This window comes from Lucilia sericata, unplaced genomic scaffold (genome assembly GCF_015586225.1).
Source record: "Lucilia sericata isolate MDLA Ls3-8-SP2 unplaced genomic scaffold, ASM1558622v1 Contig000100F_arrow, whole genome shotgun sequence".
NCBI classification, from domain to species: domain Eukaryota; kingdom Metazoa; phylum Arthropoda; class Insecta; order Diptera; family Calliphoridae; genus Lucilia; species Lucilia sericata.
Genome location: NW_023994132.1, coordinates 59,882 through 77,520, shown reverse-complemented (window position 1 = coordinate 77,520; position 17,639 = coordinate 59,882). Strand labels below are relative to the sequence as shown.

General features: G+C 30.1%; 4 protein-coding genes across 4 annotated transcripts; 3 read left to right on the top strand and 1 right to left on the bottom strand.

The window, feature by feature from the left end:
* Positions 1-2,365: 2,365 nt before the first annotated feature.
* Positions 2,366-4,227, bottom strand: LOC119600008 (E3 ubiquitin-protein ligase BRE1A-like). Its single transcript, XM_037950003.1, has 4 exons — positions 3,548-4,227; positions 3,311-3,483; positions 2,856-3,253; positions 2,366-2,803 (listed from the first exon to the last, which is right to left on the bottom strand). The coding sequence occupies exons 1-4, from the start codon at positions 4,141-4,143 to the stop codon at positions 2,711-2,713; spliced, it is 1,260 nt and encodes a 419-aa protein (XP_037805931.1). The 5' UTR covers positions 4,144-4,227; the 3' UTR covers positions 2,366-2,710.
* Positions 4,228-4,560: 333 nt separating this feature from the next.
* Positions 4,561-5,987, top strand: LOC119600009. The gene is made up of 5 exons (XM_037950004.1): positions 4,561-5,035; positions 5,087-5,259; positions 5,321-5,505; positions 5,571-5,789; positions 5,847-5,987. Exons 1-5 carry the CDS (start codon positions 4,599-4,601, stop codon positions 5,934-5,936), a joined length of 1,104 nt encoding a protein of 367 aa, XP_037805932.1. The 5' UTR covers positions 4,561-4,598; the 3' UTR covers positions 5,937-5,987.
* A 4,963-nt stretch (positions 5,988-10,950) lies between these two features.
* LOC119600025 lies at positions 10,951-11,918 on the top strand. Its single transcript, XM_037950023.1, has 3 exons — positions 10,951-11,139; positions 11,385-11,543; positions 11,753-11,918. Exons 1-3 carry the CDS (start codon positions 11,083-11,085, stop codon positions 11,870-11,872), a joined length of 336 nt encoding a protein of 111 aa, XP_037805951.1. The 5' UTR covers positions 10,951-11,082; the 3' UTR covers positions 11,873-11,918.
* Positions 11,919-12,460: 542 nt separating this feature from the next.
* On the top strand, positions 12,461-17,575 carry LOC119599999 (coiled-coil domain-containing protein 170). Its single transcript, XM_037949992.1, has 7 exons — positions 12,461-12,568; positions 14,368-14,463; positions 15,082-15,210; positions 15,267-16,082; positions 16,140-16,505; positions 16,567-17,091; positions 17,146-17,575. Exons 1-7 carry the CDS (start codon positions 12,461-12,463, stop codon positions 17,551-17,553), a joined length of 2,448 nt encoding a protein of 815 aa, XP_037805920.1. The 3' UTR covers positions 17,554-17,575.
* Positions 17,576-17,639: the final 64 nt, after the last annotated feature.

The following is a 17,639-nucleotide window of genomic DNA, read 5'->3' as shown; positions in this document are numbered from 1 at the left end:
CATTAACAAATGTGATTAGTACCCGAATAATAAAAATTGTCCTTTCTAATTCAAACTAATTTGTTAATCATTTAAGAATCTATCGAATTGTGGATTTTATATGGACTACTCGCGTCACAATAACGACAATATAATTCGAAATTCCCACAGTTATTCCCACATGTTACTATAATATCATTTGATCATCATAAAATCCTTCGAATGTAAACATTTAATTTTTGTACCTTATGTTAAAACTAATAAAAATTTAAATATTTACTAGGATCCGTCAGATAATATAAGTTCCTTCAGGGGTCGTGAATCCAAAAATGAAAACTGTATTAGTTTAATTGAGTTTCTATTAAGATCCTAAATAAGCTGATGCCTTTTGGAGTTTCGGTTCTTGTAATGTCCAAAATATATGTTAGCTCACCACGTTTTCATCTAAAAAAAAAGAAATCAATCGGATAATTTAAACTTGAAGTAAAGTAGTAGGATCAAGAGAACAAAACCTACACATATATATTTATCATTTCGATGTTTCCGTAGCATAATTGATAGCAAGAATAATATTGCAACTCAATACAATTGGCAACTACCAAACCCTCATTGTACAGATGCCACTATGACAATGAATTCTTTCAGCTTCGTTCGGATGGTTGAGTGTATATATGTATATTTTAAACATCAATAAAAACTATATATGTATAAATAAATAGATTTTTACATTAAATATTTACAACATTTTATTGATCCTTTGTTTACACACGTTTTCCATATTATTTTCCAATTTTGTACTTCACGTAGTACGAAAATTAAAAAAAAAAAAACATCTTTGTTGCATGAAAAACGTGTCAATCTATTTAAAACCAACTTATAATAGTATTCTAAAAGGGCTAAAAATGAAGCATTCAACCTTTTGTGATGCAAGTTCTAAATACAGCAAGTGCTGTGCAGTAAACGTGGAGTATGATGAGTCTGTCTTCTTTCGTTTTCTTCTGTTCAACATGTTGATGCTACAATTTCAATGGCAGATAACAATATGTTGCGGTTGATTGTGTTCAACATGTCGTTCTTCTTTATGCTTCTTGGTAAAACAATTTTGTGTCTGCCTTGCTGCTTTGCTTTACTACTACTACTACTACTACTCAAGTGGCACTGTTGGGCTGAAAACAATGTATTGTGAAGAAATGTTCGCACGTTCATGCCTCAGACAAATAAAAAGGGCCCATATTTGCAACAGAGTTTTTGTTGATGGCTGGGTATCTTTGTTTCTGCAGCAGAAAGGGATACTCATTTTTCTTAATATCTACTTACTTGCATTTGCTGTATTCCTGTTGAATTTTCTAATCGCTGAAACCTTCAGCCCTATTGATGCCTCAAGGCATATTTATTTGTTAAATGCAACACCATCAACATGACCCTATAAAAATTAATAGCAATCGGTTCCTAATTCATGCTAAAGTTTTGTTAGCTGAAAAAGTAGAACTTGCAACTTGTATGCTGCAGAAGCTCTTATTTATACAACAATTCTGTGAAATTCAACTGTTTTTTTTTTTTTTAGTTTTTATTATTTCTCTCGAACAATAGATTGTTCTTCAAGTTTACAGAACAATAGCAGTGTGGCACATACGCTTTGGCCAAGTGTTAAAAACAACAACAGTCACAGCAACTGATGATTATTCTACACAAAGTATGAATTGACAAAGACCATGACGCTGACGATGATGGTGTTGCTGTTTATTGTTGCTGTTGTCGTTTTTATATGGTAGAACCATTATATTGTATTCACTTTCATAGAATTCTATACTTGTTCGTGCCATTAAAAAAGGGCTTTTGTTTGTTGCATGATGTCTGTCTGTCTTTTGCTTTTTTTGTTCATATTTTGTATGTGCCTGTGTTCGTGTATCTTTTTATTTTTTTTCATTATTTCTCTTTTATTTCGAATGTTGCAAATGTTGGTCTCTGACGTTGTGCTTGATTTTCTGTTTGCCCATTCAAAAATGTTTTATTGAAAATCTGTGCTACATGATGATGTCATCATTTTTATCCAAATGTTGCCTTTTGGTGGTGTTTTGTTGTTTCGCTGTTAACAGCTTCTGTTTGTGGTGCTTGCAACAAATGTTAAGCCATAAAGTGTAAGTAAGTAAGGTGCTTGTGTAATCAAAAACACAAGTGTAGTTCTAAAACAATCATTAATTATGAAAAGTTAAGTAAAGTTGAATAAACAGAGTCAAGTAAGTGGAGTGTTGAGAAGATGATTATAAGTGGCAAGTAAAAGAAATTTAAGTTTATTGAAAAGAGAAAATATTTCATGAACGATGTAAGGGAATGGTAAATAATATTTATTCCACTTCTTATTAAATAACGATTCATTCTAAAGAAGTTGAAGACCAGAAATTATATTTTTATTAAATTTGTTATTTGTGGTTAAGTAGACTTATTACTTGAGTAAAATGAATCTCAACTCTTAAATAGTACAAATGTTGGAGTTCTCTCCAAAATTCACTTGCTTTACTAGTAGTTGCAACAGTTTCGCTGTTATTAGAAACTCGTTTGAATCGAGTCCTTTTGGAACAGAGTCCCAACTAGTTACAGGAATTAAATGAATAAAATTAATTATTTATAAAAAAGTATTTATTCTTTGAATAAATCATTGTTGGATATTCATCTAGAGAATCCATTTACTTGAGATTATATTCCTCGATTTTAAACAAATATTTAACATTAGCTATTTACTAGTTTTTGTATTTTTGGGAGCTTTCTTTCCTTTCTGTCCCTTTTTCTTATTCATTTGTTTGGCTGCTAATTCTTCAGCTTCTCTCTAAGAAAATGGATAATTTTAGATACGGAAACTAAGCGGAAATCCTACTCACCAATCTTTTTAGTTCCTTTTCCCTCTCCTCACGTTCGATTCGCAAACGCATTGCTTCTTCCTCCTCATGAAATCGTTCTATTTCTTGGGACAAAAATTTACGCTGTTCCCGCAACTTATCAATTTGTAGACGTTTATATGTCAATTTATTCTCCATGGCATCATATTCTTTATCAAATTTATCTTGTAATTCATTTATACGATTTTTATACACCTCTATGGAGGAGTAACAATAATCCAAACAATTGCCATCTATGAATGTTTCCATCTCCAGCAATTGCTTATAACGGACAATATCACTTTGATATTTTTCCAAATTACTATCCATTCGATATTGGTTTTGTTCGACAATATTACGAAACCAGTTTAATTGAAAACGCACTTCAATGGGATCCCAAACTAAAAGAAAAATCAAATTTAACTTGGAGATTTTAAGGGCTTAAGGGCGAAACATACTGTGGCTGTTTATAATTCTATTTTCCAAATGAGTTTTAATAAATTTTTCTTCTGAATCACGTTTGGGATTGGAAAGAAAATATTCCTTGTGTATAAGCTGTTTCAAATATTTGGTATTTTCATAAAGTTCATCTTCCACATAATCCGTGGTATGTAGCACCTTTTTGGCTTCACTTAAATGCGATTATTTTTAAAAGCTAAACTTTAAATAAAATGGAACTTCTATCAAAAACTTACTCAATTGGCTTCTCTATATGTTGATAAATATCAATATCCTCTTTTCCCATATTCGAGAACAAACCATCGAATATTTTCTCTATAAATAACTGCAACTGTTCCAAATCCTTTTGAAATTTGTAGATATGCAAACATTTCTCTTCTGTTCTTAACAAAACATCTACCCATACAAAATTTTTAAGTCTACGACGTGTAAGAAAGTCATTCCAATTCCAACTGAAGATGCTATGTGCCAATTCATCACTTGGTTTGACTGCATTTTCATTACACACAATCATTTTAGAAAATATACGAAATTGTTTTTTCACATTCGACTCTAAATGTGAAATTGCAAATTTCTTGAAATACTCATAACTGCGTCGTTCTCCGAGTATTTGTAATGCAACTTGAGGTTTTAAATTTTTATAACGTTTAGATTGAGTTAGAATATCTCCGACCAAGTGAGTATCATAGAGTGCTTTTAATGATGGTCGCTCATAGACTCCTGCTACGATTTTATGTTCTTTTTCTACATTATCAAGTGGTTTATATAAAGGAAGTTTGCTAGTAGGTCCTAAAACGGGATGTTCTTCTTGAACTGGCCGATTTTTGAGCATGGGCCTTTTGAATACGGTTCTTTATTTAGTTGTTGTCTCTATTCGATTTATAATATTTAAAAATAATTTTTTAAAAATATATTCTTTCTACTCTTTCTTCTATTTTTATTTTGTTTGACATTAATATTTCGATATTAGAGAAGAGTTAATTTTCTAGAGGAGTTCAAGTATACCTTTTGTAGAGATTTTTATCATGGTCTTTAAATTAATTTAACTTTTCTGAATCCAACATTTGATTACAACTATTAAAACATAAACTTTAAATGTCAAATAATCCTTAGCTATGTTCATTATATGTCGATCGGATCAGTTAGTTGGAAATATCGTTCTAAACTTTCGTAAACTTTCTCATCTCTAGATATTTGGTAATTTGTATGTGTTTTTTTATATTTAATATATTTGTAAATATTTTTTAATTTGAAATTCTTGTTAAACAATCCACGAATCTTTATAAAATGCAATCAATTGAAACATTATATAATAAAGATCATAATAAAACTGAAAACCAGAAATCCTCTCGTTTAAAAAAGCTTAAACCAGAAGTAGCTCTCGAATTATGCAAGCACCGACCCAGCTATGAGTATGTCAAAGCAATTGCTATAGAACATTTGGAGAAAAGTCTGAATGATCAGTTACAGCTGTTAATATCGGTTGATAAATGTGACTACAACGATATGGATAAACTTTCCAAGAACATATTTAGTTGGAGTAAAAAAGATTTCTTGGAAAGAAGAGCTCTGGAAAATTGTGTATGGATTGATGTGTTCAAGAAACATACTAATAGAGATTGTTTGGAAAAATTTAAAATTAAAACAGATTTGAGAGAAATGCTTAATCTGCTAAATCTATTATTTAAAGGAGATTCAGAGATCTCAATATGCAAGACATTAAGGTAGGTTTTACATAATATGTAAAATTTCTTTCATATTATGAAACATTTTAGAGAGGCAGAAAACAACTTTAATATTTTTGTAATACTACAAGAAGAAAATAAAAAATTAACGGAAGAGTTGCAAGACTATGATTTCCGTTATAAGGCACGTCTATTTAATAGGCGTCAGACTAAACAGCAACTTATTTTATGGGATTTAGAAGCAACCATGCTAAATGCTCAAAGTATTTGATTTATTTTGTATATAATAATATTATTTTAATAAAAAACTTATTCTTATTTAAGCCTGGGGACCAATTAAAATGCGTTATCAAATAAATTGGTATCAATACCTAACGGAACAGGCTGAAGTGCAGAAAACATTAAAGGATAATGCAATACAACATAAAATTGATCAGTATAAATTCAAAATGTTGATAGAGAAAATGTCTGCCGATAATATAAGTGATGTATATTATACTCTTGCTGAGGTATAAATAGCAAAATATTAAAAACTAATATTAAAATTAAAAAAAAATTATCATTCTCTCCCCAGCAACATAAACATGATCTTGATGCTTTGCAAAACCGTTTTGATTCTGAACTTGATAAAATTGATAATGAAATAAGTTATGTTCGTTTGCAAATTGCAAAATTAATAGAACAGCAAAGGATACTAAGCGAACAAATTGAAGAGTTTCACGAACAAATCAGAAAGCGTCTGGAAAAAGAAGAATATGAACGCCAGCAACAGGAATTGGAACGTTTAAGATTGGTAAAGTTTATGTGGAAATAAAAAGAGGAGTATACTTTAAGTTTTTTTCATTTATAGGAGGAAGAAATACGCTTAAATAAGCTGAAAGAGGAGAAAAGTCGTAAAAAGAAAAGTGGTTTAAAAGCCAAAGCTTCCGCGAAAGTTTGAAATTCAAATTGTAATTTATAAAATACATTTCAAACTTTTCTTTTGCGAACCAAAAAATTACAATTTTTTTATATTTTACTATTTTTTTTATTTAATTATCAATCGGTACCACTGTTCATTTTACTATACTAACAGTTTGATAAGATTTCCAAAAGTATTGCCTATCTTTGGGATATATTTAAATATTTACGGAAATGATGCCAGATTTTTTGTTTAAGTAACTTTTCTTATTGGAAAATATTTTGAATGATGGTATTATTCATTCGCCGTCTCAAGAAACCCTCCTTCTGCCAAAGAATTGCTTCCGTGTGTATACAGACGGATCCAAGACGACACAGGGAGTTGATGGTGGCATCTTTATTGGTATTAAAATCTCTTTCCGACTAAATGATGGCTGTAGTATCTTTCAAGCTGAATTATCAAAGATAAAGAGGGCGTCGAATTGGCTAAGATACTATCGAATATCTAATAGGGATATCAGAATTTATACCGATGCTATAGGAGCTGCTATTAAATACCTACTTGATGTGTTTTCCACATCTGGAATAGTCCATGAATGTCGGACGTCTCTCAACGAGATGGCGAGACATTCGAACATCACTATAAAAGGCAGATTAACGAGTACTGCTACTCTACTGCTCGTGACCGATGGTAGCGATGGAGCGCTGTGGCCCCATTATTCTTGGTCTTCATAGACTACAACTAGGTAAGCTGGTATCGGTTGTTACTGGTCATTGTAGGTTTGGAAACCACGCTAAACGTATTGGTCTTCCTTTCAATGACTTCTGTAGGAGTTGTCAGAATGAGTAGGAAGAGGAGAAAATATCTCATTGTCATTGGCCTACTTTGGCGATCTACTTCGATCATTAATTTATCAGATTGGGTGTGCATCTTGAATTCCCACTTAACAGGACAGAATCCTTCATTAACGTATCTTAACCTTGCAGTGCAATCCTGCCTGCTCTTTTTGATGACTTTACTTTCCTTACTCTTCCTCTATATTCTCTCTTTTCTACTTTTTTCCTATTTTTCTATAATACCGCCATAGAATTTAGATAAAATTAAAAAGATTTAAGAAAAAACAAATTTGAAATAAAAACGTTTCTGATCTGTCTATATTGGTCATAACTCTCTTACAAGTTCCACTACAGACTTATCGTTATTAACTCATTACTTAATATTGAGATTAAATTTGACTTGTATATAAACAAGTGAAAGGTTCATGCTTTGAACTAGCTTTCTGACTGTCGCTCTGTAGTCTACGTAGTCACGAGGGTAGTCGTGGGCTAGGGATAACGCTAAGTTGTAGGTTAATTACCTAGTTCGGAACTGTATCCCCGAACTGCTGGGTAGCATATAGGTGAAGGGTATTTAAGGTTCGGCATAGCCGAATGTGGTTATCTATACTAAACTGTATATAAATTACTTTCAATATTTTTATATTATTTGCTTATCTCTTAAATTAATAGTCAAACAAATTAAATAGTTTATTTACTTTTCTAATTATTTATAAATAATTTTATTTTTTTCTAAACTAACACACAGAACTTTATGGTTGTTTCTTATTATTTAAAGAAAATAAAACTCTTAAATTTGAAATTATAAAAATATATTTATTGAGGTGCCACTTGCTAACTAATTTCATTACAGTCTCCGCGCACTATAGTAATACATTTCCATTTTCCATTACAAAGACATTACCAATTAACCAGCTACTGCCACAGGTTGAGTTTGTTGTAAGGATGTTTTGGCGCACGATAAAATGTTCTATGAATAAATTAAATAATTTTCAACAACATTTTACAAGTTGACACTAAATAATTTATGAATGTTTCATTTATAAAATACCTTAATAGTTTGATCACAATCTTTAAGAGAATCTTCCAATTTTTTAATTAAAATTTCACCCAAAGCTTTAACATCACCATCACTTGGTTTCTTAGTATTTGTCACTGACTTTTCGTCACGTCTCAAACGTGCCATTTCTATTGCCTAAAAATTATATTTTTATAACATCATTTACAAGTAAATTGAAATGTTTACTTATTTATAATCACCTGTATTAAACAGCAAATACTTAATAGTATAAGTAAAATTTTTATAAAAGGACTCATTTTTTTTAAAGAATTATTTAATATTATAAATAAACAAATAATAAATCTTATTTCAATGAAATCATTTACTGAACTAATTGCAAATTCAATTAATACCTTTTAAAAAATTAATGCTGCAAATCAGCGTTGATAACATTTTGAACTGATTTTCGCGGAATTTTGAATCATATAAGAGTTTCCATAGAGCTTTAAAATGTATAATGTACAAAAAAAAACGTTAACGGTTTAAGTCCTGAAATTAAGTTTTCAAAAGTAAACATTTATTTCTCCTAACATTTTTGACATGAATGTTTTCTGATCATAATTTATGAAAACTATTTCAATTCATGATAATTATCGTGAAGTTTATAGTACATGTGTCAGGTTTGGCTTCACTTTATAAAATGTTTTAAATTTTAAAAACTTTTATAATAATCTTCTTTTAAAAATAATTATCTGTATGTGTAAAGGATACAAAATATTTAAAAATAAAACACAAATATTTAAAATTGGACTAATAAATCTTTTGATTGTGGGTTCAAGTACATTTCATAACGGTACTTTAGTATTATACTTCCTGCAATGGGCGTCGCTTAGGATTTTAAACGCACAAATACAATATTTTTCTGAACAAATTCTTATCAATAAAAAACGTGCCAATTCTGAAACCGCCAGATTAATTTACATAAAAATATAATTAAAATATTAAACTTATCAAACATATGTCTGGCTTATATAACATTGTTTATTTTAAAGTAGACTTTTCAAATTAGGGTGACCAAGCGAACAAGTTAACTTTTTTATTTAATTAAAAAAATATATAAAGCTTTAGATCAAACTTTAAGTTTAATATCGACAGTGTGTTGATGACTCCCCGAAAACGGTCATTTTAAGTGACAATCCGTATGAAAAACTATTCACTTTCTTTTAGATAATTTTTTTAACTGTTTTTAATAGTTATTATGGAATTATGATCTTTGAATATTTTTTGTTTTAAGGAAAATATTTATTTATGACTTTTCTTAAATCTTCCTATTAGATAAGAGTTTATGTAAAAAGTCGGCAACTCTCTAAAAAGCTATTTCTCTTTACAAAGTTGATATGAAATATTACTACATTATCATAAAAATTTTATTATTTACATTATTATATTTGTACATATTATGTATGTATGTGTATTTTTTGCATACCCTACAACCAAAATTTAAGTTAGATATTTAAAATTTTGAATAGTAGTTTTCTTCTAACTTATTTATTTAATTTTACATTAAATCTGGTTTTAACCATTAACTTAATTTAAAATGATTCTTAAATTAAAGTTTTTCATTCTAGCTTTATATCTGTAAATATCGGAGAAATATGTATATATTTATATTTGCAGTAGGGTTTTACGTGATTTGTCTAAATGAATCAGCGACTTTTTGAACTTTTAAATTGATTGTCAATTACAAGTAATATAAAAAAGTTGTAGTAGTAGATATGGGTGTTTCAATAAAATATTGAAAAACAAAAATTGTTTCACAAGGTGATAGGACCTATATATGCCTTAAGATCTTTATGAATCACGTCTTTTAGTACCGCGATTACAGCACTGAAATTATTTAGTGATTTATTGGTAGTAAACTGATTTTTCATAAGAGTGTGGGGTCAATAATAGACAAATCCTCATACAAGTAGGTAGATACGTTATGGTTTAGTGCTGTTAAAGTATTGATTCTCATCAAACTTGTAATATTGAATTTTAGCGCTACACTTGTACTTTTAGCCAAATTATGAGCGTTAAAGTCTTTATCTAAGGACTAGAATATGATTCTCATAAATTTTGTTAGAGATATTTTGTCGAATTTCAGAGCTATACTGGTATTATTAAGCAAATTATGAGCTTTAAAGTCATTATCTGAAAAGGACTAGGATATGATCCTCATTAATTTTGTTAGAGAAGTTTTGGATCTTATAAAAGTTGTTTATGTTGAATTTCATTGCGATTTTTGTTCAATCAGCAGATTTATTGGTGTGTTAACTGTTTACAGGGAGAAGAACGTATGGACAAACAAACCGTATCAACGGAGAATAATTGTGGAAAAAAATTAGCTGCTAGGTGTTCCCGTTCGTATTATATCATGCTCTCAACAGACAGACGGACATCTAATGGTGGGTCTAGAAGCAATATATCAAACTGTCCTTCTAATGGTGGGTATAAAAATTAAACATTATTTTATGGTGATTTCCATGGGTATATCCCAAAAACTTGGAATTTGGAATTTGAATTAAACATTTTACAAAAAAAAAAAGAAAAAAGAATTAAAATAGTTTGGGAAACATCATAGTTATATCAAAACAGAGTATTTTTTGTTAAGATATTTAGAATCATTTAATAGACTCAGGAAGTGATTATGATACCATACAATTTCTAAGTTGAATTTTTAAGATAAGACTGAAGAATCTCAAATATATTTTTCTAAAAATAAGTAATAATATTAATAAATCCAATTATAAAGACAAAATTTTGACTCGTACAACAAATACATAAAATCGGAATACATACATACATACATACATACATATGTATAAAGTTTTAATTCTCATCTCATATTTTTCATTTTAGGAAAAAAATCCATACACCGAACTTTTGAACCCAAATTTATAAGAACGTGACGTGGAAATACTTTCGATCTGAATAGTTTTAACAATATCGAAATGCAATCAGTGGATTTTTAATGCTGCAGCCCATACAAATATTTGTAGTTGTATACATTTCTCTGCGTGTTTTAGTGTGTGTGTGTGAATATTTGATAAATTTTTAAATACTACATTTACTAATCTTACGTCAACTATAAGTTCAATACGTTATCGCATCTAGAAAAATGAAATACATATTCAAACCACCATATATATGTATAAACATTTGTTTAACAAAAACAAATAATAAAGTAAAGTCAGACGACTTAGAAAAAAGTTGACATTTTAAATAAAAAATTTCAAAAAATTACAGTTGAAAATATCAGCTTAAACAGTGAAGTTCATATTAACAGAACAAAACAAATTTTTAAAAAATGGCCGCCGTTACTAAATTGTTCTTGGTTCTTGTAGCCTTCATCTGCTGCATGCAAGTAAGTTTTTTTTTCAAAGAAAGTAATATCCTTAAAGTCCTGAGTATAAAGTGTAAATTTATTTAAAAAAAGTGAATTAATTTAAAGCTCTGTAATGGAAAATTTAAAACAACTAACTCTTTGCCGTCTAACTGGAAATAATAAGTAGAAACGTTTCTATAAAACTAGATGGACTTTAAGGACTGATTTATTAAATATAATTCTGTGATTTAAGATTGTAATGTTTTTTTGATATGTATTTGTAGTTGGTTGAGATGGCCCGTTTGCGCCGTGATGCCCCTGAATCCAACCCCATCGACGAATTGAGCGCTCTTTTCCAAAAGGCCACCAAGGACTTCACCCAAACTGTTGAAGAAAGCACTGTCTTGAAGGAAATCAAAGAAAAATTCAGCAACCTTAACTCCGTAAGTATAATAGAATTACAAGTAACAGATTGATTATAACAATTAAAAAAAAACCATTAAAAATATTGTCGTGTACTGCTTCAATGACAAACATTAAAAGTTGTTAAAATTAATTAAAATATATAATTAAATTATAAATAAATGTATATCAGTGTTACTTCAAAGTGCTTTACATTAGTTAATAATAAAATCATTTTCCATATTTTCAGGATGATGTTAAGAAAGCTGTAGAAGAAGCCGGCAAGAGCACCAAGGAAAACTTGGACAAATTCCAAGATTTCTTCAAGAACGTCGTTGACGCTGTCGCCAAGGAAATGAAACACGATTAAATATTATATATTTATGATAATAAAAAAATAGAAATACAAAAATAAATATTTTTTTATACAAAACCATAAAAACAACAAATTATTGAAATAAGAAATATTGAGTATAATTTTAACTGATACTAATGATTATAGTTTTTGGTTTTATTAGGGATTACTGTGATAGACTATTTATTTGTTAAAACAAGACTTACGTAAGGGCAACCAAATATTGGCAAAATTATGTGCATGGTTCAGAATTTAGAACGACACGTATTTTTATTATTCTGTTCAAAAGATCCGAATTTTTAATTACGGCAGTCTTCTAGTAAATCAGCGATATATTTGAATGCATTTCAATTCTTTCAGGAATCTATTCTTTTCAATAACAAAACTTTTAAATAAATATTTCAACAACTATGTATTACCTTAGTAACACCCCTCATTGGTAACGCATATTTAAACAGTAAAACCGTTAAACAAATAATATTATATATTGAACTCAATAAATAATATTAGAAATACACATCAATATCTAACTACAAAAATATTTGCCATTTTAAATAATTAATTTATTTTTTAAAATTAATAGTGCCAAAAAATAATATGAAAATGACTTCTAATAGTGGTAACTCTGAGGAAGATTGGTTAATATTTGAAATTCTTTGTGGCATTTCAACTTCGCCCTCTCAAGCAGTACTTCCTTCTGCAAACAATTTGGTAAGTTGCTGTTTGCCGTGTCTATACTATTCCATGATCTAAAACCATTTAAGATTGATATATACATATTCTTCTCCGTATCTAAATGAAAGAGTGAGTTCCGGTGATTGTTAACTAAAAGTGATAAATTGTTAATAAAGTGTTCATAAATATTCACATTTATACGAAAAATTATAAAAAGCACAAACTTTTATGAAATAACGATAAATTAAAAACTTTTTTGTAATACGCCAATTTTGAAACTGTTTGTGTGCGTTTAATTTTTATTTGTATTCAAAAAAAAGGTTACTTTGTCTAGAATCGTATAGATTTTTTTCTTTGATTTTTTGCAATTCATCGGCAATTTGTTGCTTATCAACAGCAAACGTTTAAATAACTTCGATTATTATTATGATTATTATATTTTATGTTGTTTTGTATACTTAAATATGTAAATGTGAAATTGTTTTTTAGTTTACGTTGTTACTATATGTTCACTGACAACAACATAAATTTAATCATCACAGTGTTTTAGAAATTTTTCTAAACAAAACAAATTTCTTTACAATTATATTGAAATGTATTGAGTACTTAAATAATTGACTAGTTATCAGTTTCATTTTACATTATAGGTACCTAGATCACATTACATATAATAAATTTTCCAATAATATAACATTGTGTAAAATAAACGCTAATGTATTCGACACAAACTTTATCCAAATACTCGAAACCATGTCTGTTTTAATAATATAAGTTTTGAATCCCGAAGACATCTGGGATCTTATATCTGCGGATCTTCCTTTTCAAGGTTATGTGTTAAAGACAAATTTTTAATATTTTTGTTTAATAAAAAACACTGTTAGAATGTAAAAGCTTACTCAAACAATTACCACAACATCCGTTTCCTTATTTTTATATATTTTCATAACATCGTTCTGTCTGCTATTTATGGCTGAAAAGAACAACCTTTTCTTACCTTACCTTACTAAAGTAAGTAATTTTTGTATATTTTTTGTATATTCATAATTACATTAGGTCTACTCTGTCAATATTTTCACTTGAAAACTTTTACTGAACAAAAAAAAAAAGAAAAAAATTGTATATCCTTTTTGTTTTCATTTAGACTAGAACTACGCGAACGAGTGTTTTATGCTGCCAAGTGAATGACCTAAATTGTAGGAAACTAATAAACAAAATGCTAAATAAAGCGTTGCCATTGAGCTCAATTTTTTTACATACTTACATTGTATTGTGTGATTTTCCTAGGTTACCATCAAAACTGTCGAAAAGTTTTGCCAACCCAACCCAGTTCTAGACCACTACAACATAACAAGTCAAACACACAAATATGCATATAATACACATGCCTTCGAAATACCATACTACTTACCATACATACTTGTATAAAACTAAATATCCAGATACTTACAAACATAACTATAGTTTTTTGTTATGAAGTTGTAAATTCCAAAACTTAATTTTTATTACTGCTATTGTTATTGTTATTCATTGGTATGTGTATGTGTGTGTTTATAACTGTGTATCTAATAGATTGGTCGGTTGGTAGGCTTTATTGTATGCATTTATAGTTTCATGGTAATTTCCTGCTCCTTTCTCCATTTGGGGTTTATGTTGGATTATTTGTTTAGCTAATAGTTAGTTGATTTTTGTAGATGGTCGTCAAAGGGTTTCGTTTATTTCTTGCACTTACTTTTTCTACTTAATTGAAAATATTTATTGAACCGGAAGTTAATTTGTGTGAAGAAATTTGTTAAGGGCTCGTGATTTTGTGTGAAGTATTGTATTGTGTTTAAAAGATGCCTTTGGATAGTGATCATAATCACCATTTACATCATCATCACCATCATGATCATGTTACTGGATTATCTCCACACCATCATCATCATAATTTGGTAAAAAATAAATTAGTTTTATCTCTGGAATAGAAAAAATTATGAAATATGTTAAAGTTATCCTTCGTATATTACAAACGATGGAATACTTAAAGAGAAATTTCTTAAATGAAGTACTTTTTATGGATATCTTAATTTTCTAAAAATTTTAAAATCTTAAACATTTTTCCAAACAAATTCTCAATATCAAGAAATTGTGAATATATCCACCATTTAAAGAACATTGCTCACTCGATCTTTCTGATTATTGATTATTTTTAAAATAAGAAAAATATAAATAATATTTCCAAAATCTCGGAAATCTCTGCAAAGTAAGATATCATTTCTAAAGCAAAATTATACAATTAGCCTTATACAAAATATCATATAATAATAAATATGATGCGTATATTAATAGTTACAGAGATTGAACCCACCGATTTAAATATCGTAACCTCGGAATTATACTGGAAAATGGAAATTTACTGTTATTGAAAACATTATTGTACAACTTTTTTATATTAAAGAGACCACATGTGTTTCCTTATATGAATGATGTATCTAGATTTAAGTTTTTACTTTACCCGTTAAATATGAGTCTACCATAATACATAAATTTCATTATCTTTATATCAACAGTTGGATAGTAACTGTGGCAACAGTACCGCCTTAACAGTGACAGAACATCATCATAACATTGACCTGGTTACCACTTTGCGCAGTGAATTGGCAGCATTGTCCTATAAAAAAGAAAGACTAACAAGTGAGGTAAATAGTTTCAAATTTTTGATATATTACACTTTATATTATAAATATAACTTTAGTTAGCCGATGCCAAAACTAATCTCTGCGCAAAAGACACAGAATGTGAAAATCTTCGAGCTCAAGCAGCTCGACAATCAGCTCTCATATCATCTCTACAAAGTCGTCTGCAGGCGGCTGAAAATCGTGAGCAATCAGTACAATCGCGATGCGATACAACCATTCAAACAATTCAAAGAGAAAAACGTTCTGCAGATGAAAGGAGTAAAGAGTTGCTGGCTAAAATACAACAATTGGAAAATCATTTGTCAAATGAAGAATCCCAAAAAGAACAGGCGCGAAATCAACTAAATGAGTTTATCAGACGCTTAAGTATATGTTTTGGCATGGAGGGATGTGAAAATGCCCACCTTACCACCGATTGTGTAATCACCAGAGCTGAAGAGCTAATGACTGAATTGCAACGTACCAAAGCCAAAGTTAATTCCACCTGTGATACCTTGAGTAGTTGTGAAAATGAACTGCTAAATTTGAAATCACTTGCGAACATAGAAAAACAACGTCTAACTGCCCAATTGGAAAGTACTAGCAATCATGAGCACGAGTTGGAAGCCAGATGCAGGCAATATGAGCGGGATTTACAAATGCAAAGGGATCGTTTAAGTGAATCTGAAATAAACTCGGAAAAATTAAAGGACGAATTAAGAGGTTTTGAATCTAGATGTCATCGTCTACAGGCCAATTTAGATCGTGTACAAAATGATCGTTTACAATTCCTTCGTTGTTTGGCAAATCATTTAAATCTTGCCGAACCCTGTGAGACATTGATAAAGGACAAATTGCGGGAATTGTTGAGTGAAAACAAGAATATGCATGAGGTAATTATCACCTTAAGATCAGTTATTGGAATTTATATTAAAATGGTTTTCTTGCAGCAAATTCACACTTTACGTAATCAAATCTCTTGTGAGCATGTCAAACTTAAAGAGACTCAGGAAACTACACAATGTCGCTTGAGAAATGAAGAAGCTCAAAAATGTCAGCTAGAAGAGCGCTTGGAAAAATTTCATGCTGAGATACATTCACTACGTAAAGATCATATGGGCCTGTCAGAATATTTGCAACGTTTAGCTAGAGCTTTACAGTGGAGTGAATGTTCTTCACCACCTGCTTTGGGTAATGATACCAATATTATGGCTGAGAGTCTATTAGAAAGAGCAGAACGTTTGGCGAACGTTGTAGAAGATCATCATCAACACGATCATCACCATCATCAACATCAGCATCGCAGTGCAGATAAGGTACATAATTTAGGAAATAATGTGGTTTTCCTTGTCATGTTTATGCTTCTCTTTTTTCCAGAGTTGCTGTGATCATTATCATCATACCCACACGAAATTAAGAAGAGAAAGATCTTGTCATGATATACCGCTAAAAGAGAACACCAGCACAATGTATAATCTTCAAAGAAAAGTACGAGTGCTAAAAGAACAAGTGCAACGTAGAGATTTACATTTGGAGTTACTTAAACGAAAACTGGCCATTATAGAAGATGGAGCTAGAGGCAAATGTTTACTGCAGGGAGAACGTGATGAAGCAATGTGTCGGGCTAAAAAAGCAAATAAAGTTATAGATAAACTTACAGCACAGTTGGCTGATGCTCGTTCCCAAATAGCAGAAGTTAAAGCGCAATTGGCAGAAGCTGTGGAATATAAAATTACTGCTTTGGAAAGAGCTCGTAAAATAGATGACCTCACCACTCAAATATGTGATTTAGAGGAAGAAAAAACTAGACTTTTGTCACAAGTAAGTGCCTTGAAAGAAAGACTTAAATCGTCCAGTGAATCCAATCAAAATAGAAGATGTCGCGATGAGACTCTGATAAATGTAAGTTGAAAACATATTTATATTATGCTGAAAATGTATTATTGTTTATTTTAGTCCTTGCGTGATGACTTAACTCATTTACAAAGTCAACTCTCAGACACTAATCATCGATTATCGCATTTACAAAATTTCCGCACTTCTGTGGCCAGAACATTGCATTTACGTGATTTGCCCGAAACAGATTTGTTGCAACGTTTACAGGCTCTTTGCTCAGCCCATCAAGAATTCACTATGCTATCAAAACGTTATGAAAGTGCTTCCCCAGTGGGTGACCATCCTTGTCCCCGTTATGATGATCCCATACCTTCTTCTAATCACTGTCGCCCGCCTCGATATGTCGTAACACCAGAACCAATTCCTGCGCCCTCCAGCAATCATGATCATAATCATATGCACAATCATAATATAAGACATGGTCACAATCATAGCCATGGTCATAATCATCCTCATCGTTACCATTAAACGCACCAACATTGTATTAATAAACAGAATGGGCACCCTCACTCACACCCACCTTTTTAGTGCTATAAGAAATTTTTAAATTTAAA

What these genes read in the sequence shown, in the direction of transcription:
- LOC119599999 (XM_037949992.1), top strand. Translation starts at nt 12,461, where the DNA reads ATGACTTCTAATAGTGGTAACTCTGAGGAAGATTGGTTAATATTTGAA. An exon ending in AAGAAAGACTAACAAGTGAG is followed by an intron (nt 15,211 to 15,266) that starts GTAAATAGTTTC and finishes ATATAACTTTAG; the next exon opens with TTAGCCGATGCCAAAACTAA. An exon ending in AAAACAAGAATATGCATGAG is followed by an intron (nt 16,083 to 16,139) that starts GTAATTATCACC and finishes GTTTTCTTGCAG; the next exon opens with CAAATTCACACTTTACGTAA.
- LOC119600025 (XM_037950023.1), top strand. Translation starts at nt 11,083, where the DNA reads ATGGCCGCCGTTACTAAATTGTTCTTGGTTCTTGTAGCCTTCATCTGC. An exon ending in CCTTCATCTGCTGCATGCAA is followed by an intron (nt 11,140 to 11,384) that starts GTAAGTTTTTTT and finishes ATGTATTTGTAG; the next exon opens with TTGGTTGAGATGGCCCGTTT. An exon ending in AATTCAGCAACCTTAACTCC is followed by an intron (nt 11,544 to 11,752) that starts GTAAGTATAATA and finishes CCATATTTTCAG; the next exon opens with GATGATGTTAAGAAAGCTGT.
- LOC119600008 (XM_037950003.1), bottom strand. Translation starts at nt 4,143, where the DNA reads ATGCTCAAAAATCGGCCAGTTCAAGAAGAACATCCCGTTTTAGGACCT. An exon ending in TAGAATTATAAACAGCCACA is followed by an intron (nt 3,254 to 3,310) that starts GTATGTTTCGCC and finishes TTTTTCTTTTAG; the next exon opens with TTTGGGATCCCATTGAAGTG. An exon ending in AAAAGGAACTAAAAAGATTG is followed by an intron (nt 2,804 to 2,855) that starts GTGAGTAGGATT and finishes CCATTTTCTTAG; the next exon opens with AGAGAAGCTGAAGAATTAGC.
- LOC119600009 (XM_037950004.1), top strand. Translation starts at nt 4,599, where the DNA reads ATGCAATCAATTGAAACATTATATAATAAAGATCATAATAAAACTGAA. An exon ending in TATATTATACTCTTGCTGAG is followed by an intron (nt 5,506 to 5,570) that starts GTATAAATAGCA and finishes TTCTCTCCCCAG; the next exon opens with CAACATAAACATGATCTTGA. An exon ending in AATTGGAACGTTTAAGATTG is followed by an intron (nt 5,790 to 5,846) that starts GTAAAGTTTATG and finishes TTTCATTTATAG; the next exon opens with GAGGAAGAAATACGCTTAAA.